Source organism: Coturnix japonica, chromosome 3 (genome assembly GCF_054131305.1).
Source record: "Coturnix japonica strain WE chromosome 3, WE-NBRP24, whole genome shotgun sequence".
Lineage (NCBI taxonomy): Eukaryota > Metazoa > Chordata > Aves > Galliformes > Phasianidae > Coturnix > Coturnix japonica.
Genome location: NC_140665.1, coordinates 94,611,283 through 94,634,913, shown reverse-complemented (window position 1 = coordinate 94,634,913; position 23,631 = coordinate 94,611,283). Strand labels below are relative to the sequence as shown.

General features: G+C 39.5%; 2 protein-coding genes across 2 annotated transcripts; one reads left to right on the top strand and one right to left on the bottom strand.

Annotated features, from left to right (window-relative positions):
* Positions 1–1,067: 1,067 nt before the first annotated feature.
* On the top strand, positions 1,068–12,115 carry LOC107312240 (zona pellucida sperm-binding protein 2-like). The gene is made up of 22 exons (XM_015859482.3): positions 1,068–1,154; positions 1,350–1,402; positions 1,861–1,953; positions 2,517–2,644; positions 3,298–3,441; positions 3,918–3,998; positions 4,626–4,793; positions 4,862–4,958; positions 5,055–5,278; positions 6,201–6,354; positions 6,428–6,636; positions 6,724–6,841; positions 7,005–7,210; positions 7,631–7,748; positions 8,420–8,589; positions 9,344–9,417; positions 9,503–9,630; positions 10,166–10,355; positions 10,745–10,886; positions 11,135–11,231; positions 11,365–11,445; positions 11,530–12,115. Exons 1-22 carry the CDS (start codon positions 1,132–1,134, stop codon positions 11,544–11,546), a joined length of 2,715 nt encoding a protein of 904 aa, XP_015714968.2. The 5' UTR covers positions 1,068–1,131; the 3' UTR covers positions 11,547–12,115.
* Positions 12,116–19,216: 7,101 nt separating this feature from the next.
* MSGN1 (mesogenin 1) lies at positions 19,217–20,081 on the bottom strand. Its single transcript, XM_015859490.3, has one exon. It carries the CDS (start codon positions 19,816–19,818, stop codon positions 19,309–19,311), a length of 510 nt encoding a protein of 169 aa, XP_015714976.1. The 5' UTR covers positions 19,819–20,081; the 3' UTR covers positions 19,217–19,308.
* Between the last annotated feature and the right edge of the window lie 3,550 nt (positions 20,082–23,631).

The following is a 23,631-nucleotide window of genomic DNA, read 5'->3' as shown; positions in this document are numbered from 1 at the left end:
GGAGGGTCTCAGGCTCCCTCTCCAGGACGCTGTTGTTAATTACAAAACCCGCAGCTTTGCCCCCTCTCTGCCTTCACGTGTGCGGAGGAAGGAGTAAAACCAGACTGTCACAGCATAAACCTAAGACAAAATGATCCCCAATATAAAATACATAATAGAGAGAGGGTTCTTTGCACATCTCGCTTCTCAAAGAGTGCCATGTGATGTTACCAAAACAATATTCTTTATTCCCAGTAAAGTTATTGGAAAGTACAGAAAGAAAATAGGGAAATAGCACCCAAAGAAGTAGGGAAATCAAAGCAACATTTTGGCCACAAAAGGGGAGAAAGGAGAAACACCACAGGGGAACTCTGACTCTAACAGTTACGAGTGACTGACCACTGGATCAAACTATGGCTGTCCTTGAAGACAAGGAATGCTGAATTACTGCGCTCATATACATGCAATAATCAAGCAGTGATGGATTTATTATTGTTTATGCTATTAATATTGCTGTAGTAACACACAAGCTGGCTACACTCTGGCCATCAGCATCGGAGCTCATCAATCCCAGAGGTGTCACAAATCCACAAACCCACACTGCTGATGCTGGGAATTCTATGTTTTGGTTTGAGATGCCCATCAGATTCTACTGTATACTACCTTTAATACTAGGTGCAACCAGTTACTTCAATAGTGCTTGCTTTCTTTATTATATCTACTGCCTTAAAGCTACACTTTACACACCTACCTATAAGTAATTAATGGGAAAAACCATCAAAGCTTCTCCACAGAGAAGATGATGTGAAAATGAAACAACTCCAAAACAATAAATTGCCACTTTCTATGTCTATATAGTAAACCTTACTGCCTCCTCTACCACCACACAGAAACCTACAGCTATGGAGCCAAAAGAACCTGTATAAGAATGAATTTAATCAATAAAAACAAAAGAGCAGGTGATGTGAGTTATAGGTTTGTAATTAGGAGAACAAGCAGCTGATAATGGTTTTCACCACTCTAAAGAGGGCAGCCTTTCCTTTTAAGATGGGGAAGATAAAATTCTTTTAGCTTTATGGAAAGCTTTTGGTGGAAATCTGTATTTCCTTGTGATTGTTAGAAGAATAAGCACTGAGGCGAAGCAAGCACACAATGAAGTTAGGTCTGGTCCTGAGGTGAGAATTTCACAGTAGTTAAATGTTAACTGTTTTCAAGGAATCAGCATTTTGCGCTTCTTCTTTACCAACTTTTCAGTGGTAATCAAGGAAATCTCATTTTGCAGTATCTAGACTTGTAATTCTTAACACTTAACCTCAAGTTTCTGAGTACAGAATCTTGTAGGTTCTGCTAATCTTTCCTTTTTCATGCAGGTTATTATCAATAGGAATACTCATTTCTGCAACATGGACCCAAGTGGCATCAGGTAACCCTGCTGTGGCAGCATTTACCTAAAAATTTCTATTATCATTTTTCATTTTCCTTTCAGTAGATTGGAGGGAGATTTCCTTGTCTTTCTTGTTTTATTCTATTCCACTTTAGAAGTTCGTTTTAGGGCAGAAAACTTTGCTTGCTCAACCCTATTGCAGAATCCTGTTTCCATAACTGGCTGCTCAAAGCAGCAGTGCTAGCTGACCAGTTGCAACTACTGCTGGAGTACATGTTCATGGCTGTGTTGGAAATATTGCTTAGTGATTTCTTCATTGACTTTGTTTGCTTGTTCTTCTTTTTGTGTTGTTTTTTGTTTGTTTGTTTTTTAAATCTAATGTCCCTTGTTAGAAGATACAGAGATATAATTTTTGATACAAAGCAGTGTTGGAAGTAGAAGATTTCTATTTCTTATCATTAATTCTGTATTTCTGTCTTTCAATGCCTTAAATGCAGGACTTGTGAGCGCAGAGTGCTTGAAGAACTTTTTGCATTTAACCCTGAGCATGGAACACTTGAAGGATAAATATTTATCTTTTTCTGCTGTTGGTAAGTTGATACAGAAGAAGATGGTAAAGTTCTTAAAATAATTTGAGTTTTTCCTACACTAGAATTTACAGGAGCACATTAAGCTAATAGAGTTGTAGAAACAGGTTATTTCTTGTTGTAGTTTTTAAAGCTGCTTTAATTTTTGTGGAACTTATAGCCTTGTTATGACTTAGTTGTATGAAGTCTAATCACAACTGCTGTTGGACTGAAAGTGAAATGCACTCTGTAGGAAAATATGGTACCTGTTGGCATGCTGATGCTAATAGATATTGTTCCTGGTACACATACTTCCTCTAGACACCACCCATCCTATTCTCAAAATGCAGCAGCCTTAGCTGGTGCTACATTACTGGTTTTGCACTGATAGTTACCTACCTTCTTGCTTACAACTAAGGGACCTAGTAGATGATAGCAGATGGGTATAAGTTCTTAATGAAGCAGGAAAATTAGCTGTGCATTCTCTGACCTGAGACAGCTGAACCATAGGGGTAAGGGTAGGTTGCTGAGAGCCTACAGAGAAGGGGTTATACTAATTAATGCTGATCTCAACTCATTTCTCATAGACCAATCTGGTGTAGCCTGGGAGCTCGATGAGGCCCTGGCATCACAGTGTGGCTACACAATAATGTACAGCAGCAGGAATAGCATTGTGTTTCGTGCTTCTGCACTAAGTTGTCATTCTCACTTGGAGGTAAGTCAAATCAAGATTGTGTATAATCTTTAGGTGGATGATGAACAAATTATTAGTAGGCATTAACTGAGGCATTGTAATGTCTTGGACGTTGACTAGCAGAATATCGTTTAATTCTCCTCAAATGTGTCCAGAGGTCTGAAAATAATCCATGCTATTGATGGTCAAACATACAACATAATAGTAGAGATGAGCATAGAAGAAGCATATCACATGCCCTCGAAGTGCTACTGCCTTTTCCTGGGTAAAAGAAAGGAATTCCATCTGACTGTAGTTATGTTCTGATCCAGTGTTTTGTGTCCGAGATATAGTAATGTTTAATCTCAAAAATTTCTCTGCTTGTATTCCATGCTCACTGCTGATATGCTGTAAACCACAAGATCAGGTACATCTTGGGATGTGCTTTATCTTATCAAGCTCTGGAGCTATATGGAAGGCTGAAGCTCCTCCCCATAGTATTTGTGTGGCTATGTAGTTATGCACTTCCATGTGTACAGGCTATATAGTAAACAACAGTAGAAAACAATATTTGAGCAATGGAATTGCTCTTCTGTGGAAAGACTGATGGGTGGATTTCCTGAGATAGGACACAAGAAGTGCTAATGTCTTGCTTGGAAAAATCAGTCTAACGTGTATTTACTGTGTCCATGCAGAAAGATGTGTTCACAGTAACTATAAAAATACAAGTGTCCCATACTTCTGATATGAAAAACGCTACAACTCATCTGAAAAGTGCAAGTTGCCCCTATGGCCCATGGAGTCCAAGAGAGTTAGTATGTGAAACCAACTACATGGAGGTAAGGATTGGAAGTGCCTTATGGTTGATCCTCAGCTTGAGGTGAGGAAGTGAATATTAGAAGATGCCACATTTGGAAGCAGATCAGATGATAGGAATGTGTACTGGAAAGGTTTACTGGTGAAACCAGTTTACACTTTGAGCTTAGTGATGCATTTATGTTTATATAGACCACTGAATGGTGTTAATAGACAAAGTTGTGAAATAGTATTCAGGAGGTTAAGCTAGTGGGTTGAACTTGTTGAATATTGTCTCAATGCATTCTGAAATAACTGAAATGGAAATATCCTTCAGAAAATATACCTTCTAAACTTGCTGGGGAGAACAATGAAGAGAAGAATTCTCTTGACTCTTTTTGTCCTCTCCAAAATAATTTTCTGGCTTCAAGTGGAAGTGAAAACCCTAAAACTATATAATAGAAATCAAGAGACCAGGGGAAAAGTGCCACCAACACTTAGAGCGCCTTTTTCTATTCAGGTTTCTGTCCAGAGAGTTGTTCCCCAAACTGAGGATATCGTGTTGAATGAACCTGAGGACTGGGTTCTTTCTTATCCAGAGGTAAAAATCAGCTTTTTTTTCTTGCTAATAAGAGCTAGTGCTACTCCTGACACTATCGTCCTTCAATGTCCACAGTATAAATTGTCCTTTCCAAAAGAACACTTCAGTAGGAAGAGCAGAACTCCTTTACCGTCTAGTTTTTACGGTAGAGGTATTTCACATTAGAAATATAGAAAGCTGCAGGCTTAATCTCCAAGACAGAAATAGAGACCAGTTTTTCAGCATAAAACTGAAGTTTTCCCTAGCAAGAGGGTGTGTAACAAAATCTCTAAGACTTCATGGCCAAGGAATGAACTGAATATAGGCTTTCTTCTTCTTAGACCCTATAATTTCAGCGCAGCAGTGCTACCAGTATCCTGCCCCATCTATCTCCAAACCAGAAGAGATATCTGTTTTTTTGTTTTGTTCTTCTTTCCTTTTTTCAGTTCTGTATCTGTTTCCTACTCCTGATACAGAAAGCTTTCTTTGTGTAAGAGGCTGAGCAAGGCAAAGCTTGAGGGGTGCATGACCAGCACTAAGACTAAGGCAACAGAACCGCTGGGAAGCTAAATACAATAAGTCATCAAATGTAGTAAATAACTCACTTAAAAAAGCTTGCTCAAACTGTTAATGAATTTCTCTGAGTAGGCAAAAGCAGGGGAAGCCTCAATATGGCAGATAGTGTTTCATCAACCAGAAGAAAAAAGAGCTCTGCTTGTAAGTGATGCTTGGAAGGCTGGCTATGGACTCAACACCACAGAAAACAGAATTCTGCTGCGAGTGCCATATAACACTGCACAAACCCAGCTGGTCAAGGTTGGTACACTCCCTCCAGCACAGGAAGTTGTGAGACTGTGCAGGTCTAATGAGGTCTCTTTCTGCAGGCTCAGGGAATTACCTTTTCTGTAGTGAGATCAAGTACATTTTACAAACAGCAGTGGATGATTCTGATGGTGGATACTACTGTGGCATGTCCTGTAGGTGAGAAACACAGTAACTTACCCCACTGTTTAAATATACAGAGTCTGGCTTGCAATTACAGTAATGAGCTGACAACTTTCTTATCTTGTCACTAAGATGGTGTGGATTACACTAACAAAACAATCATCTGGACTGTTCCAAAATATTTTCAAGCAGTCTGTGCTGGAGCAACTGGCTTTAAGGATGTGCTTGTTGAAGCTGGCGTGAATCTACACAAACTCTCTGCTGAAGAAATGGCCTCCAGGAAATATGTCTTATCTAATGACTTAAATACAATTACAATGAAGATACCTATAGGTGCAGAAGGTGGTGCTTACAAGGTTAGTCATGTTGGGTGGTAGGCAACATAGATTTTCTGTTGGGTGGATTTTGTTTGTTTTCATGGTCTGGTCTTTTTTCCTGAAGGTTTTTAATTTTTGTGGTGATCATAGGATGGTGATATATAGCATCAAATAGTGAAAAAATAGTGATTTATCTTGTTTTCCTGGCCAGGAGTAATCCCTAATTCTGTTCCTTCCAAGTTACAAGGGAGGGGGAGAAATAAAGCAAGGAGGAAAAAATGGGAAATTGAAGGTACAAATAGCTCTTGTACACATTGCACTGTGAAGGCTCTTACTAACAAGTGAAGATGGACCAGTTCTGTAAAGGACTATTGATTTGTCTCCTTCCTCATGTTAATGTAGAACTTTGGCTTTGCAGTCCTGATGTCACACTCCAAAGCTATCAAACATAGATCTTGTCATATTTTACAAAAAAACCCAAAACCATTGAAGAGAATGAAAGCACATGATTTGTTTACAAGATCACCTGGTATTGGGATGTCTTCAGACTCTAAATCTAGTAGTTCCTTGAAGTGAACTGAATCCTGGGCAAATACTATAATGGCTGAGCTTTAGAGAAGTTGAAGGAGGAGCCATTTTCCTGATTGAACAGTCCCCTGCTGCTTTGGAAGTAACAGGTGGGGGTGACTTTAAAAGGTAGTCTCTTCAGTAACCTGAGAATCCAGACTTTAGAGAACTACTGCCCATAACAGTGATGCAGGAAACACCACGTAAGAGTTCAGCTCCTTGCAGGTGTTGATTTGTTGTTGTTTCTTCTAAACTTCTGACCTTGAGAGTGGTCTCACAGAGCAGAGGAGGACAATTATTTGGAGCTATAGCTCTAGAAGATTCTGTAATGCTAAGATTTTGATTGTAACGTAGAGTCATATTCTACTGAAGGGTGTTGATTATGATATTGCAGACTTCTGTGAGCAGTGGAAAGCATGGGGCAAAATACTCCATCAGCCTGTTCTTGGAACACCAGTGGAAGGATAACAAATGGGGATTAACCAAGTATACCATCATCAAAGAAATTGAAACACCATTTGAACAAGCAGAACTTGCTATCACTAACAGTAAGTAGCTTAACACTGTTTACTGAAGGTTTTGCTACTGATAAGAGAATAATGTTGGCTTATGCATTTTCAGGCCTCAATCTGAGTGCAAGGCTAATGAATGTTACAGTGGGAATGTTTCTCTTGGATGTGGAGCTCATGAACTTGACTATTGAAGGGGCAACTGTAACTGTATCTGAAGCTATTCAGCGTGGATATTTAACATATGAGATTCAATATGCTAATGGAAGCAAAATCTATGTAATACAAGTGTCATTTGATGCACCAGGCATTAAGAAAGAGGTATGTATAAAGAGTATGCCCCGCAGTATACCGTGGTGTAGAAATTGTATCACTCAGTGTGTTTTTTTCTAAATATGATTTTCCTAGTACATAACTGATGACACGAGAGAATACACACTCAATGTCACACTGAAGTTTATCATCCTTCCAACAAGTGACACATTTGCTGTTCCCATCGTAACAGTGTCTGCTGTTAAAGAGCCTGGTAAGCTAGCGGGGCCTGAGCAAAACTGTCTTTATCTGGCTGCAACTAGTCTGACTGAACTCTATGCTGTGCTGCATTCAGTCAGTGATGCTGTCAGTGCTAAATAGCCCTCTTAAACTCTGATAGTATCAAGCATGTTGGCTGACTCTTAACTGCATTACAGTACTACCCAGTGCAAGGGGATTTTGTGATGAGAAGGACTTCCATCTCATTATCACACGTGGAAATATGCATCAAAACTGGCTCCCCTTCATCTTAGATCAGCACCTGATGCCAGAGGCTGCCCAGAAATACTACTATAGCCTGAATGACAATGGCACTCACTTGGCTGTCTCTGTCCCTTTCCTTTCCTCCCTTGTGGACTATAAGGTAAGGATACTAGTCTGCATCAATTAAAATGTACGTTTTATCTTCTATGAGATATTCATATGATACACTGTGTCCTTGTAGGTAAAATATAAAACATCCATTTGGGATAATCTTCAAATAATTAATGGAGGGCATTTTTCTGCCCTGAAAGATTATTTTGCAGTCAAGGAAAGCACTTTACAAGCACTTAAAGGCTGAACAACATTTTAATGGGAATTGTACAGGCAGTGATATTTAAGCTGTATTGTAAAACTACTGAAAAAGCTCTTTGTGTCTGTCTCTGGATTAAAATAAAAATATCTCTTGTGGATGTGGTTTTGACCAAGGACCATTACCTTTGGCTTGCAATAATCTGCTGAGTATTTCTAGAAAAGTGGTGGATCTTCATTCTCTTGTTTAGTCTGTGAGTGTCATCCCTAGGATATTCATACTTCTGGAGTAATGGCTTCACTCCACTTAACCTTGAAGGATGGTATCACCTTGGCTAACAAGAAGGACTTCTCCATTTCCTGCAGATTTCCACCTTCGAAGCTAATACGTAAGAACATTACCTCTAACGCACTGGGTCTTAGGTATAAAGACTATTCGTTGAGTTGCATAAATAATCACAAGCCTAAGCAATTTTAATGGCTTATAGTTTTTATGTTTCTATGATACCTTATGTGCCTGTCAAATTTTATGCCAAGTAATATGCTACAAGACAAGTGAAATAACAGTTTGGAGAGACTGTCCTGTCAGGCCCAGGTTTGGTGAAGGAGACAAAATCTTCTTGCTCTCTCTCTCTTCCAAAAGCAAAAACATTTTTCAGAAGGGTTTGGGCTTGTTTGGGGCCTTTTTTGTTGTTTGTGTTTTGTTATGATTATGAAGATAGGCTTCAAGGGGAGGCAGCTTATAAACTCTTAGTTGAGAAACATACTGATCTGGATTGACTGTACTTCTGTGTTGAAATATACAGGCTAGAAAAATCTTTTGATGAGAGGAGGCTTCCTAAGAATAAAGGAGTGAAATCATCATTATTCCATGTAGTGCACACACTAAAGATCTTAAAGAAAATTAAAATTTAATATGAAAGCCTTGCTCAAATGTTTGCTCTCATGACCTGCCAAAAGCCTTGCTAGTAAATCCATAAAGAACTTCAATGTAGTTCTCCAGATCCTTTATTCTTTAGCCTGATTTGTACTGTGCTGTATTTTTTTTTTCCTCTTTTAGAGTGCTTTCCCAATGGCACCGTGGTAATTACTGCAATAAAATTAGTAAGACTTGCAGATCTGGACACCAGCCTGCTTGTCTTAAGAGACAAACAATGCAAACCCAGTCTGGTGACAAAGAAGACTGCAACCTTTAAATTCAATGTGAATACATGTGGAACAAGTAGAAAGGTAAGGGCCTAGTGATATTACTTCCTATTAGGATAGGTTTAGTGCTAGAAGCAGCTGAGGTTCAGAAGGTTGCAGCTGACAAGTGGTCACTTCCAAAAAGCAGTATACCTACAGTCCTTTTCTGAGAATACAAAACTTGGTTAGGTTGAATTTCTTGGTGAAAACAATTTTTAGAGCCAGAAGTGCTTTCTGAAACAGGTCTTAGTTTGGCATTGTTGACTGTAACAGACTTGAATGTGAACTTATGTTGTCAGTATATACTCAGCTTCCTTGTAGAAGCTGATCATTAGTCACTAACGAATACCTAGACTATGAAGTAGAGTGGGTTTCCTCCTCCTGCTGCCTGTGTAGTACATAAGCAGAAAATAGAGGCAAAATAACAAAAGATCTAATAATGTTAAAATTCCTTTTACAACTATTGCAACTTAATTCTGTGAATGCTAGGTACAAATTCTGCCAACAGAATCAACTGAACTCTGATCTCAGGCCCAGTGCATTTGTTTTTGGGCTGGTAGGTCATTCCAGGTGTTGGTTGATTAGGTCTTTATTTTGACTTTGCTGTTAGTTGTCACTAGCTTTAGTTTAATGAGTATAAGACTGCTGGCCATTAGTTTCTGGTCATTTCTAAGTGTACCCTACTCAGAGCACTCTACCAGATTGCCAGGCAAGTGAAGGGGTGAGGATATTGTGATTGGGGAGTAAAAAAGTCAGTTCTAAAGTAACTGTCCTGTTTGTAACAACATGTATGTTTCAGTTCAACAGCACATCTATAATATATGAAAATGATGTACTCTATTTCAAACCTGGAAATGATATACCAGTATACCAGTAAGTACTGTTCCCTAGAAGATTGTTTTTTACCTAGAAGACAGTTTTAATTTCTAAAAATCTAATCCAAAATGTTTTCCTTCAGATTGAAGTTTGTATGCGTTTACACAATCAAGCACTCAGCTGACATCCGATATGAAAATAAGAAGAACCTTCCATTGAGTATTAAGCCAGGTTTTGGCTCTCTAAATCTCTCACTGAAGCTTTTTAAAGGTAACTTTTCTGATGAGGTTTATTGTAAAGGATAGGGTTGGAAGAGCTGCTGGTTGTCTTCCTGTCCAACTCTTCTCCAATGGGGTTACTCAGAGCCAGTCGCCAAAGTCCATGTCCAGGGTGATTTTGAATATCTCCAAGGGCAAAGTGAAAGACTTCTTGAAGGCTTCATAGGTAATAATGCTGCTGCAAAATGGTTACCTCCTGGCCAAAGAGGCAACTGAAGCCTGAACAAAACTATCACCCTGCCTGGAATGGCTCTGCTCTTATTTTTCAGTGCTTTTTTAGAAGTATTCTTGAACAAACATCTCATTGCAGTGGGTTTTATGGAAGGAAGTGTCTCTTTCTCCTCTGGATCCCCAGATCTCTTTCTTCACTAGTTCTTATTTCATCTGCCACCACAGCCCTATTTGCTGACATTTATATACTCTTCCAGTTCTGATACTATACCAGAGTAGATGATGGTGGAAAATAGGGTAACTCAAAATTGGTGAATGCTTACACTGTAAAAAGGAAACTCTAACATCTCTTCTAGAGAAATCCTATTCTGAGCCCTATCAGGAACTGGAATATCCTGTGGTGAAATATCTGCGGGAGGCATTGTACTTTGAAGTTGAACTACTCCAGCCTGCAGACCCAAGATTGGAACTAAACTTGAAAGACTGCTGGGCTACCAACTCCCAAAACCAAGACAGTCTTCCACAATGGCCAATCCTTGTAAACGGGTAAGAAGAGCATCCCTCTTATGGCTGATGACTGTTCAGCACAAGGCTGAACTTAGAACTAGAAGGAATGGGGAAGAGGTTAGAAGTTGCCTCAGAAGGTTTGCTCTGTCCTGACTCTGTATCTGCTGAAGTACACGAAGGTGCCTGTACACTTGCTATGGCTTCTGGTGTCAAAAGCACCAAGTGCTTCTAGCTATCACTAAAGAAGCAACTATAACCATGGCCAAAGGCAGGAACTGAATGGGAGGGGCTCTGTCTACACTACTATGCTCTGAGGAGAACAAGTTCTTTGGCATTTCACATCCATAGCTTGTGGAAGGACCTTGCTGAAATGAAGGTTTGGATTATATTTGCTTTCTTTTATTATTTATTTATTTTTCCCCAAAAAGGTGTGAAAATAGCGAGGACTTTTACAGAACAGTCTTTCATGAAGTTAATTACAGCCATAGAGTAAAATTTCCTCAGCACTTGAAGAGATTTGAAGTGACAGTGTTCACCTTTGTACAAGACACAACTCTATTACAAATGCAGGTGAGAAATCTCTTACTTATCATGTGCTGTTGGCGGTTCCAGTGTGTAGAGCAGTACATGTAACAAATGCTCAGTTATCTTGGTACTGATAGAGGCCGTTGTCTGCCTTCAAGGCATAGCACTAGGAGTAGTACATAAAGACTAGCCTAGCTGCACAGTAGCATTCACTTATCTCATTTGGAGTCTGTCTGTGTATCTAGTTTTTACTAGACACCCCTGTACTTGCTGCAATTTCTTTTTTCCTCTAGTTATATTTCCACTGCAGTGTTGTGATCTGCAGCACTACACCGCTGCCTTCAGATGTGATTTGTCAGAGGAGGTGCAATCCTGGGACACATCGCCTTGGTAAGAAAACTGGTATTTCTCAAGTTGTTCTTGGGGCTTGCTTAGCACTATATGCTGCTGGGAGTATTGTCAATCAGAAGACTCCTCCTGGTGTATGCTGTACAGAATATTAAAAACTTAAATGTCTCACTAGACCGCAGTGCAGAACCGCATCCATGGGGCCAAGTGTCATCTGGAGCAGTGCTTATTAGAAAGGAAAATGTGGCCAGCAAAGGTTGGTATTGCTCTCAGATCACATTACTGAAGTACTAAGTGTGCTAAGGTTGTAACATAAGAGGCATCTCTTTCTTCTCTGTAGGTGAACACGCAGATTGAGGGAATGACCAACACTGTTTTGTTCCATAAAGTCACAGACTGCACCAGTAACTCTGCTAAGCAGAGTAAGCAGCCACACTAGGGGAAAATAAGCTTTTAGTGGAGACTTGGTGTATTATCACGGCAACTATTACTAAGCTACTCTTACTAAACTCTGTCTACGAAGTGTTCAGGATTCTTCCCTACTAGAAGGAGTTCCTATTAGATTACTTGTGGTTTTTGTTTGTTTTTAGTGGAAAGAAAAATGTCTTTTTTCCTCCACATCTGAACAGAGCTATGAAAACTGCTTAGATTCGCTACTGTATTTTCCTGTTGTAAGGAAAGCTATTACTTGGCATGAATCATTATTGCTTAGGGCAAAATCTGTAACAATTGGGTGTAAAATACTGTTTGCTTTTTAACTTCATTAAATAGATTTCTACTATAGGGGATTTATGTGAGAGCCGCCTTGAGCAAGAAACTATTTCATGAATATGTTTGTACCTTGTGAAGAAAAGCAATGAATAAATGATTTGTAGCTCTGTTATAATACCTGTTCAGTGGCCTCATTAAACCAGTTTGTGCTATGACTTAAAGCTCATGTTTGTAAATCTTGTCAATCTTACAGTTTCCTGTTGATATGTAGTTGATAGATTTTTTTGCTGGAAAGGGCAATAAAAGATGTGTAGGTTTCTTGATGAGCATGTGAAGTGCCTCAAGACTGTTTTCCAATGGAGACAGCTACAAAGCAGCTACAGTGCTGAATGAATCTTACTTTACTACTACTTACTTACAGCTTACTGCTGTGCTAAATAAACGATGCTGAAATGTGCATCTTGTTCTTCAATAAGGGAATAAAAGGAAAGGTAAAACACAACCCTGACAAGCCATTTACTTTGAGTTTAGTGATTATTTCCCCTATGTTAACTCAGTGGTTAAGTGTCACATATTCCTGAGTCTGTGACTACAATCCAGTGAATTCACAAGGCACATCCGTGATCTACTTGCTAGGGTTTTGTGTCTAATAGGTTCCAGTTCGGTTTCTATACAGGTGGTAAAATGACTTCCCTGTATATCTCCATATCATGCTGAGTTTCTCCCGAGAAACGACTAGTATGCAGTATATTCTCCAGATGGAGCTGCAATTTTTGTCTGCTGTGATGGTGTTTTAACAGCATGCTGTAGTTTGCCATGGGCATCCTGAACCACATTCACCTCTGGGAGTGCAGGGGTTGGGGGGGAAAACGTGTAGGAACTAATGTGAGTACTAAGCATAAAGTAGGGCAGTATATTTGGACATTGTTAACTCTTTCTCTGAGTGGCTTCCTGGGTTTTATGATCTTTTTCTTCAAACCAAGATACAAAGAGAAAATCACTCAGTAGAAAACAGTATTTACAATCTTTCATCCGTGGATTGTTTGTTCCCCAGGATTAGTCAATATCTTGTTCTTTCCTGTTGCCAGGGATTTAAGAGAGGTTGAAAAACTGGATGATGCCCAGTTTAAACTTTTGTTTCTACTCTTCAGTCTTTCTTAAACTCTGTTTGGCACTGTTTTGCACAATGAGAGGTGTTAATAGATTAGTGGTCTTTACTGAAAGTTCATGAGATTCCCATTTCAACCATGGAAAGGTTTTGAGTGAACTTTGTCAGGTTTTTCAGTAGTGTATGAGACACCATCCGTTTCAATATCAGCAACATACTGAATTTGAAGAAGACATGACAGTGCTCTCTCTACCTCAGGGGTGCCTGTTTATACTAAAACTGAGTGACTGCCTTCCTGGCTTTATATATCTAAAAAAATATATATATCCTCTTCAAGTGTTCAACAACACCTTTTCGCCTTTTAAGTGGATTTTTTATGACCACATGCTTTTCCCCCGGTATTTGGGATGTTATTTTTATATCCTTGTTAACACAAGTTGAAAGGAGATCAATCTTCTTTGTTTATGCTTTATGTCTCCTGCAATTTCAACAGGTGAATGATAAAAGTCTAAGGGAAAAGCAAAGTTTGGTGTGATTTGTTTTTATAAGAAAATAAAACAATTCTGGAAGCCTACTGCCGACAGATATTTCTACTTGAAATAAATGGCAGTAAGTCAGTGCTACAGCTTGCTCTATCTGGCTGCTGATAGAAACAGGCTTTTTGTTTTTACTGTACTTGATCAATTGCATGACTACCATTCTTGAAATTGCTGTTTTTGTTTCTTAAAGCAACAGCACACCTTACTCTTAACCAACTTTCAGAAGATGATGAAACTGATCTTTGTTTACAGCTCAATTAATTTTGATATGCTTGTTTTGTTCTATGTTATAATCCTTAATGTCTTCAGTGGAAGCATAAAGGCCATGCACTTCTCACTGGAGGAAAATGCTCTGACAATGAGTTCATGATTTGAGAAGCTTTGGTTTCTGCCACAAACCTATCAATAGTCTGCAGCTAGTAATTTCTATAGAAACTCTCCTTCTATTTGAGAACACCAGTTCAGAAACATCTGAATGCTACTCCAACAAGTCAGGTACTTAATTTACTTATGCTTTAAAGCATTTAATTTGAAGCGAGTTAGTTTCCTTGCAGTACTTGGTATAGAGATAAGAGCAAGTCTAGGTTCATGCTGTTTAAAGACCAAGGAGACCGTCCAGATAGGAGAAGGTAAGTAAAATGGGTCTCTCTCACTACTTGAGCTTTTTCCATCACTGTTCTCTGTTAAATGAGGGGGAAACAAATAACATTTGTGGCTGTATAACCATTACGTTAGGAACAAGATTAAGTCAGATACTTGATCCTCAGAAATTGAGGTGTGTGTTTATTTATATATAAATATGTACAGCTGTATATGAATGAAACTTTTGTATAAAGATTTCTGCCATGCTGGCAGTTCCCCATAGGAACAGTCTGAAGTCCCTTAACAAGAGGCTTTCCTCCCATTGAACACACCTATGTGCAGCCCAAATGTGTAACTATAAAAGTTGTTGGCACCTATGTGGTGCTCCCCAGTTTAGAATTTCAAAGTGCTGGGGGGGAGAAGGGAGGGCAGGCAGCCACCGGCTCCCCTCTGTTCTGCTGCTCACAGAGCTGGAGCTTTCCTGGAGACCTTCTTCCAAGTACAGTCTCAGTCACTAAGGAATACTCTCACTGAGGTAACCCGGTCTTCTACCAAGAGGAAACTTGTCTTCCCTGTCATCTTGTGATAACATATACCTGTAGCTCTGAGCAAAACCTGCAGCTAAGGAAAGCAGAGGGTAGGGTCTGGCTTTTTTCATGTCTCTTGCCTTTCTCTAAAGGTCTGAGAGCACTTATTTAAAAGACAGAATAACCACTCGTGATGTGCAGCATCTGACAGCAGGATGGTATAATTGTTTCATCAGTAAACCAACACTTCAGGATTCCAAGCAAACAGTAATATTTGTTTATCTCAAGGTTTCTTCCAAAACTGCAACATCCTCTACAGAAATTAATTAAAAATGAATTAACTGAAGCATTTTAGAATATTCTTCATTTGTCATCCGTAGTATTTAAGCCCTTGTTGTGATGGTGAATGAATCAAGTCTGATTCAGTGTACTAATTTCTTGCATAAGAAAGTCATTAATGCAGTAGAAAACTGTGGTGAAGGTTTTTGGTCTGTTTTTTTTCTATTTAACTCTTCTCTCTAGCCTTCCTTAGTACATTTGTTAATGAAGGGGTTTTAATGATGCTATCCTGGAAAAGGCAAAAATGTGACTTGGGAGAGATTTTAGGACTGGAAGAGTTCAGTTCATTGACTGATCCTCTTTTTACTCTCCTGTGTCTCTTTTTCTTTAGCACAGTAAACAACTCCGTCCCCTAGGCAAAATGTAATAGAATTCCTTAGCCACAGACTTCCAGTGATTGCTGTACTACAACTACTGTAGCTTTACTTCCACTTGAAGTCTTAACGTATGTTACAATGCTTGTATGTGAAAGGTTTTCTTTAGTTCTGACATTTACAGTTTCTGCAGACTGTAAAGCACTGTGCTATAGGCTATCACTTTTGCTATTGGACTTCAATACTGCCTCATGAATTTTACATACAGCCCTGGTGGTTATTAGATCCTGTATTCTCGTAAAGGAGAGGCTTAATTCTTGGTCTCTTTCATGCTAAATAAATATCCTACATCCTTAGGGGTAAAGAAATGGAAAACAAGTAACCTCAGCTGTGTTTCACTTTACCTAAAAATTAATAGGAATGAGTATTTATTAACAGCAGGACTTGTATTGTCATGAATGCAACAGTCCCTTCTCTTTCAGTGAAATTTCTACACCAAGGAGAAAACTACAAAAGGAGAGAGAAAAATGCTCAATATCCTTGAGAGCAAACTTGGCAGATCCTGGGAAGTTCAGGCCGCAGAATCATGGAATGGCTTAGGCTGGAAGTGATCTTAAAGATCATCTGCTTCCAACCCCATAGTCTAGAGCTCCATCTAGCCTGGTTTTGAACACTCCCAGGGATGAGTCATCTATTCTTTATCTGGGCAACATCACCACCCTCAGAATGTAGAATTCCTTCCAAATATTTTTTCTAACTCTAACTTTTAGTTTAAAGCAGTTATTCTTGTCACGTAGGTAAGGATTCCCTCCCCAGTTTTCCTGTGGGACCACTTCTTACGTATTGGAGGGCCACAATAAAGTTTCCCTGAAGTCTTCCCTCCTCCAGGCTGAACAAGCTCAATTCCCTCAGACTTTCATTGTAGGAGAGGTGCTCCAGACCTCTGTTCATCCTCTGGACCTGCTCCAACAGCTCCACATCTTTCCTGTATTGGGTGATTCAGAGCTGAATGCAGAAATGTGGATGGGATCTCACAAGGCCAGACTGAAAAGGAAGTATAATCACCCTAGGCTTGCTAACTACCCTACAATAAATGAGAACTGAATCCACCTATACTTCTTATTTCTGTGTCATAGTCATTTTTTCCACATCACCTGTATGTGCAATGAGGTGTTCCTTGGAAGGGGAATAACTGTTAGTACCAGAAAATCATACTGTAAGAGTATGCTAGTAAACTAATCTTATCTTGGATGGGGACCTTGGTCCCACTGCGATGCAAGGTGCAATTTAGGGCAGACCAAGGCCTATTACCTAAGGGAATCTTAAATAAAGCCATCCTATGCTAAAGCTCAAAGTATTTAAAAACATTCTAGTAGCCAGTGGATTTTTATGGTTATAGACTGAGTAAAGGCAAGGTTTGGTTAACTAATACAGGAACAGTAAAGTGGTTTGGAACTCAAAGCCTTGCTTTTGAGTTTACTTAGAGTTTTTCTACCTTGGACTTCCAGGGAGAGGACTCTGGAGAAACCATGCAAGCTGTGGCCCAACATTTTCAGGGCTTTTGGCTGCTGTTTTCTTGGAGCAGTTGGGAAAACCAGCCCTGATGCACCTCTACAGGCTACCTCCTACTGGGGCAATCTTTTTGCATGCAGTGTTGTTTAAAAGATTTGCCAAGCATAGATGATCGATCGTAACAGTACAATAGAACAAGATAATGGTCTACAACCAAAATGGCAATAATGGAGCTACCTTCTGTGTATACAGTGGTGCTTTGCCAGCACTAGTGAGCACATACTCTTTTACAGATGTTGGCTACAGTGAGAGACTTTGTTAAAAGACTCAGGATCAAGTTTTCAGTTCTGGTTCTGTGTGAGATCTTGTGGCCAATGCACAATTTCAACTCCTTAATCACTAGGATATCATCAAATCATAGAATGGTTTGGTTTGGAAGGGACCTTTAAGATCATTCAGTTCCAACCCCCTGCTATAGGCAGGGACACCTCCCCCTAGACCAGGTTGCTCAAAGCCCCATCCAGCCTGGCCTTAAATGCTTGCAAAGCAGGGGCATCCATAATGTCACTGGGCAACCTGTTCCAGTCTCACAGTGAGGAATGCTATGGTGACATTAGTGCTGTCATTTCATGTGCACAGGCAGTTATCTCTATTTGGACAATTTTATAGCTCTTTAAAAAATGATGCTACTTATGCTCTTACTAATGCCCAAAAGTTTGTGAGAAATGTAATGTGGGTTAAAGCAGAGCAGGATCACAGAAGATATGCATAATGGTGCATACATTTGAGCGACACTTCTACCTGCATAAATTTGAACTTAGCTGCTTTTGAAGACAGTGATGGATTTCACACTGATCTCTCCAGTATGCGTATTCCATCTGAGAAGAGTATTGAGTGAGCTTAGGCAGGGAGAAAAAAAGTACAAAAACCATTTTACTATTATATATTACATATACCTACTTAACCTATTTTGTTACAAACATCCAGAAAAAGGGGGGAAAAAAAAAAAAAAAAGAGGGAGATGCAGCAATGTTTTAGCTTTACAGAGCTGTGCTGCAGAATGCATTCACAAACCAAAACCATCTGCCCCACGCAGACATGTTGATCTATTCATCCCGGTGAGACAAGCCTGTTTTCTCTGCCCGCTGCTCTCCTGATGCTTTACATCTCCCTACAGAGAAAAGGTTAATCTGCCTTATTGAAATCTGTGCTGCTCAGCCTTGCAATACAGCAACTCTGTGCCAGATTTTGCTCCTCTCTGTGCGTGGCTGGCCTTGGTGTAGCCAAGTATTTGAAATCAATCTGCAATGAGATTTATGGAGCTTTTGTTTGTTTTTGGTTTTTTTTTCTCCAGTTTGATGAGACCGATGTGATCTCAGTCACATAAAAGGTAAAAGGAATTAAAGATCTGAACTATGTTCTCATTTATTTTGCTTTTGGAAGGTTTCATGTGCGTGTTTTACAAGGCTGTTACTGGTTGAAAGAAACAGCTGATATGACAATTTTTAATAAGGGGATGTTACAGTTACTGGCATCCTCTTAGGTTCCAATACATCTTGAGGATAACATTTTGTATCTTTCTGATATTTTGACCAATTTATTTTATCCCACAGAGAAGGAAGAGGAGGGACAGAGCTCAGCCTAACCTTATTCTAGTAGTTTGATGTAAAAATGTATTCCACACTTATCAGACTCTGAAGCAAAGTTTTTTGGTTTTTTTAGATTGAAAACAAAAATATTATTTGTTTCTGTATACATTAAAACAGAAGGTAGACTTTAGCAGCAATTTATCTGTACAAGATCCATTGGTTTATATTTCATTTCCAGTATTTAATGGTCAGTTTTAGACTTTACTTATCTACCAGGTATGCAATACAAAGTACAGACTATGACACTTACTATTACTTCTTGTCTTGATTTTCAAGTACAGAGGAAATGTAGACAAATAAGTAATATTTGAACTAGCTAAATATGTTCCTCATATTAAAGTGCCTACAAATCAATACACTTATAAATCCTATGTGGTCGTTGTTTCTTTTTACAAATTCTCTTTCAAAGCTATGGATTTACTGTTGTCTGCATTAAGCAGAAGATCAGTCAGAACACAGATATGTAAATCCTGGGAGGTTCAGATGGCTTTCTGGTTCATATCAGATCAACTTTAAAATGTGTCAGACGCTTATCATTAAAATAAACAAACAAACAAAAAAAGAGAAACAAAACAGGAGCATAAGAAAAACAAAAAGCAAGACTTCCATCTCAGCAACTTGCAGCTCAGGCTTTAGGCAGCCCTACATCACCTTCCAGCATCGCATCCTATGTACACAGCAACCCTCGCTCTCCCTCCCTCACGTTCCTCTGTCACCCCATGCAACCATGCTCCAACAAAGAAGAAATTGGGGTGGTTGGGGTAGTTTTGTTGTCTTTTTTTAAGAGGCTTTTCCACAGCAGAGCCTGGGGTGCCAGGGTAGGTGCTCCATCCGGGCCCTATGCCCTCTTGACGCTGTTGAGAAGCTCCGTCAGTTCGCTGATGTACTTGATGGTGCACTTGAGGGTCTGTATTTTGGTGAGGGGTTGTCCCCGCTGGCTGTAGGCAGGCGGCAGGTAGTTGCGCAGTGTGTGCAGTGCATCGGCCAGGGTCCTCATCCGCAGTTTCTCCCTCTCGCTGGCTTTCCTCCGGCGCTGGGCTGACATCCTCACCTTGGTGCCTTTGGGCAGCCGGGCCTGCCCAGGGCTGGGCAGGTAGGCTGGGGGGAAGTCCACCAGGCCGTAGCCCACCAGGCCACCACCGCTATATGGGGTCTCAGCTGCAGCTGGGCATGGAGATGAGGAGTAAGACTCGAAGGATGGCGTTGGAGACACGCTGTGAGGAGAGGAGACAGAGTGCAGCTCAAAAGTCCCGGCCGTGTTCTTCCAGTCCCAGGAGGATAAGCAGACAGAGTGCTCCGAACCCAAAGTGTCTTCCATATTTATCAACGTCTCATGCAATTTGTCCATTCTGGAGGAGCGCGCGGGAGAAGCAATTCCCGCTGCCCGCCAGCAAAGGCTGGAGCTGCCGGCTGCTGAGACCTTTTTATGATGGAGGGAGGAAAGTGACAAAGTGGGAACGCGGGTTTGGCCAGGGGAGTTCAAAGGAGCACCACAAGTGCTAAGATGGAAAATGAACTCCTGATGTGCTAGATTCTTCTCAGTGATAATTATCAACCTTCAGCTAAAAAGCCTTTAAGCTAACAGGCAACAGCGAGGAAGGAGGAAAAAAAGATTATCTTCTTGTGACTAAACCAATTAAGGCTGCGCATCAACATTTAACGTTGCACTGGGGGGATAAGTGATGAGAGGGGAAAAAGAGAATTAACCATTTTACAAAACAGTTAACAGAGAGTTTAGAGATAGTGAGCACTAACACAGCCCCAGAATTTAAACTATGGAGCCCTGTTTTCTGTGTAACTGTTTGGAAGAAACTGCACCACAGCAGTTATTAGTTGATCCACACTGACTGTGGCTGAGATTCTCTGACAGAATATCACTTTCACACTTGAGATACTAATTGTGAAACTCAAAAATAGTTGGCTTGGACTTTGATGTGTGTGGCTCTGTGGATTTCTCATCTTGTTAGGTTGTAATTTCTCTTTGAATAACTCGCTTTTCAACAAGAGAAAGGGAAAAAGCAAGATATTCCCTGCAGTCTGCAATTTAGGTTTACCATTTCAAATCTTGAGTTGAAAGGCAAAAAGGAAATTAATAGTTGTAAATAAAGTCAAAGTCCTGTTTAATAAAAGATTTGGAAAGATGTGATTAAAAATCAACAAATGTGTAGGAAATAATTAAATCAACACAAATTTTGGGTCTGAACAGTTGTCTTAGACAGAAATTTAATTCAAAGCTGTGTGTAGGTTGAAAATGTGTAAGAGAAGACTAGAATATATTTATATAAAAATTTCTACCTCTATGAATCTATTTTTCTGCTAAAAAACCTTTTCCAGCCCTTCCTGATTACAACAGCAAAGTTATACTTTAGGCATTTCAAGCGAAAATATATATCCTAAAAATGAATAGCATTAATAATGAGCATTTTTCATCTGTAGGCCTTGGAAGAGTTTATAATGATGATTAATGACCTTTATTCCCCAAGGAAATGGATAAGCAGAGTCAAGGAGGAACTTGCCCAAGATCACACAGCAAATCATTAGGAGAGCTGGGAAAAGTACTGAGCTCTGTAGCCACTGCGTATCTCAGCTGCCGGCCATGAATTCATATTGATCCATAATATAAGCAAAGTATAATATATAATGAAAAGAAAGAGAATGCAAGCGCTAACCTGAAGGACTCAGAAAAGTAGGGTAGGATTTGGTTTAGAGCTTCTTAGTAATGATCTCTATGTGCTCGGTAAACCACTCTGAAAAAAAAGGGGGGGTGGGGGGAGGGAGATATGCTTTTAACTGGCAGATAGTCAAAGCAATCTGGAAGATACCATTTCTTTGTGCCTACAAAATCCTTACTACAGCCACTAAGAGGAAAAACCTATGTGCATTGAAAATAGGGGCTGATCCAATATTCACTGAGGTCTCATGGATTTTTGTTGGGTTTGGGATCAAAATATTTAGAAGCATCTTTTCTTTTTTCTTTCTTTAAGGAAAATGAATTGCAAAAGTCCTAAGAATCACAAATTCCTGCTATAAATTAAAATTAAGGGAAGATTTACAGCGGGTATTTTTTGTGACTTTAGTGAGATGAGTGAGCTTCACTGAGCACCATTTCAGAGGTCACCAAGTCACAAGTCAGACTCTATAACTGATTTAGCATAAAAATGGAAGTTGCTTTTGTCACAGTTAAAATCTCTCTCGTTCTCTTTTTGTGTTTTCCTTGCAGTATTTGTATTTCATAGTACATTCATGGTCCATATATAAACACGTGTTTTTATATATATATGAAACTTTTTTCTCATTGATCTTGATTTTGGAATCAACAGTTAAGCCCTTAAAGGAAGTCAAATTTGGAAGCAAAACTTTCAACAAATCACGTGTTTTAATTCTTGCCTGCAACTACATCTCTACCTGCATTGTGAGAATCATCAGCTGGGAAATGATCTCACAGAGTGGGAATGGTTACAATAGGAAAAAAAAATAATGGAAATTGTAGAAGTGCTCATGGTGTTCCATTATAGCATTGCTGAAAACGTGATACAGAGGAGGGTATGGCTATTTGCTGGATGCCAGGTGTATTCTATATCCTAGTATTGTTTAATGCTCACCTATTAAAGAGCTAAGAAAGTCTAGCGTTTCAAATGTCACCTTTCTAAACTGTAAGTACATGGGAAAAGAAGAAGGGAAAAAAAGCATTACAATCTTTATTTTATTCGACCTTCTGCAGATCTGGGGAGGTCCCTTTTGTTCTCCCAGTAATGCCAAAAGATTGCAAGGCAGTGAGATATGAGGCTAACACCAATGACATACTCACTGACACTTACAAAATGATGAGAGATTTTCTGCTTGACTGACAGTTTTGATTTCCATTCCGGTAATTTATTCAGCAATATAAAGGCTAACATCTCCATCTTCATCTCCTTTAAAATGAAAGGTTCACTACTCAGATTTCTGCATTTATAACAGGAGAAAGGAGAAGCACGAACGGAGCAAAAGTTTTTATATGTAAAAGAAAAGCATAAAATAGATTTATTTTATTTTATTTTATTTTATTTTATTTTATTTTATTTTATTTTATTGGAGCTTCTGTGTGTGCCTGATACAGGGTTTAAATTTAAAATAAGATGTCCAGGTAATCTGTCACCTAGAGATATGGTAGGTAATTATATAGATATTTAAGGATTGATCTATGTTTTTAGTCTGTAAAATATTTCCACCAAGCTGTGAGGTTTGAAGGGAAAACAGACTTGACACATCAAGGCAAAAGTCATATCAAATGGGAAGAATGCAAGCTAAAGCAGAGAAAGCATGGGTAAATATATTCCAGTAACACTTAGCAGTCTGCCTTCTTGAGAGTTAGGACAGAAGTCCAGTCTTACTGCACCAACAAGCAGCACATTATACAAATAGAGCTCTAAGATGATATGCTTTCAACTTTATTCTACATCTGCAAAGCTCTTAAAGCCGCTTCCTCTCTCATTTAACATGGTTTCTCAAGCACTCTCCGCTTTGCCTCCCACTCGTTGTGCAGCTGGCTGTTGATGGTCCTGCTTTGTGCAGACCCAGCCGCACAGATGCAAAACGTGGTGTGGGCAGCTGCAGGTCTCGCTGGCTTCAGCAGACGCAGCAGGTGTTCAACACTTCCGAAAAGTAACACTGGACACCTCTGTTTACGCCTAAGCGAGCAATAAAGGAAGAAAAGGATCCAGCACATTTGTTATCCAGAGTCTCATTAGCCACCGGGTGATGCTTCTGTCTTTTTTAATGCTTTCCCTTGATTTGGAGTTGAAGTGTTTTGTTTTGTTTTTTGTGGGTTGTTTTTTTTTTTTTTTTTTTGCTTTGTTTTGTTGGTTTTTTTTTTAATGAATTTTTTGGGGATTTTTAAATACTTTTGGAAGAGGGTCTAACCTGAGTTCAGTCTCAACAGAAATCAGTAGGATTTGTAGATAAGTAAGCTACAGTGTGCCAGCAAATATCTACGTCTTTTTCTGAGGTCAGTATTGCAAAGAATATGGATGAACGACTATCTACAACTCACAGAGGGAAGCAAGACAGTAAGAACTGGGGCTGATTCTGAGTCCAGACCCATAAAAAGGAGCCCACAGCCCTTACTACAGTCAGTGAAAACTATGTGCAAACTGCATCCCTAGTTGTTATCACCGCCTTC

Excerpts from the sequence above, each read along its gene's own strand:
- LOC107312240 (XM_015859482.3), top strand. The coding sequence starts at position 1,132 with ATGAAGTTAGGTCTGGTCCTGAG. Across the intron at positions 6,637-6,723 it reads CACCAGGCATTAAGAAAGAG|TACATAACTGATGACACGAG; the intron begins GTATGTATAAAG and ends TGATTTTCCTAG. Across the intron at positions 8,590-9,343 it reads CATGTGGAACAAGTAGAAAG|TTCAACAGCACATCTATAAT; the intron begins GTAAGGGCCTAG and ends TGTATGTTTCAG.
- MSGN1 (XM_015859490.3), bottom strand. The coding sequence starts at position 19,818 with ATGGACAAATTGCATGAGACGTTGATAAATATGGAAGACACTTTGGGT.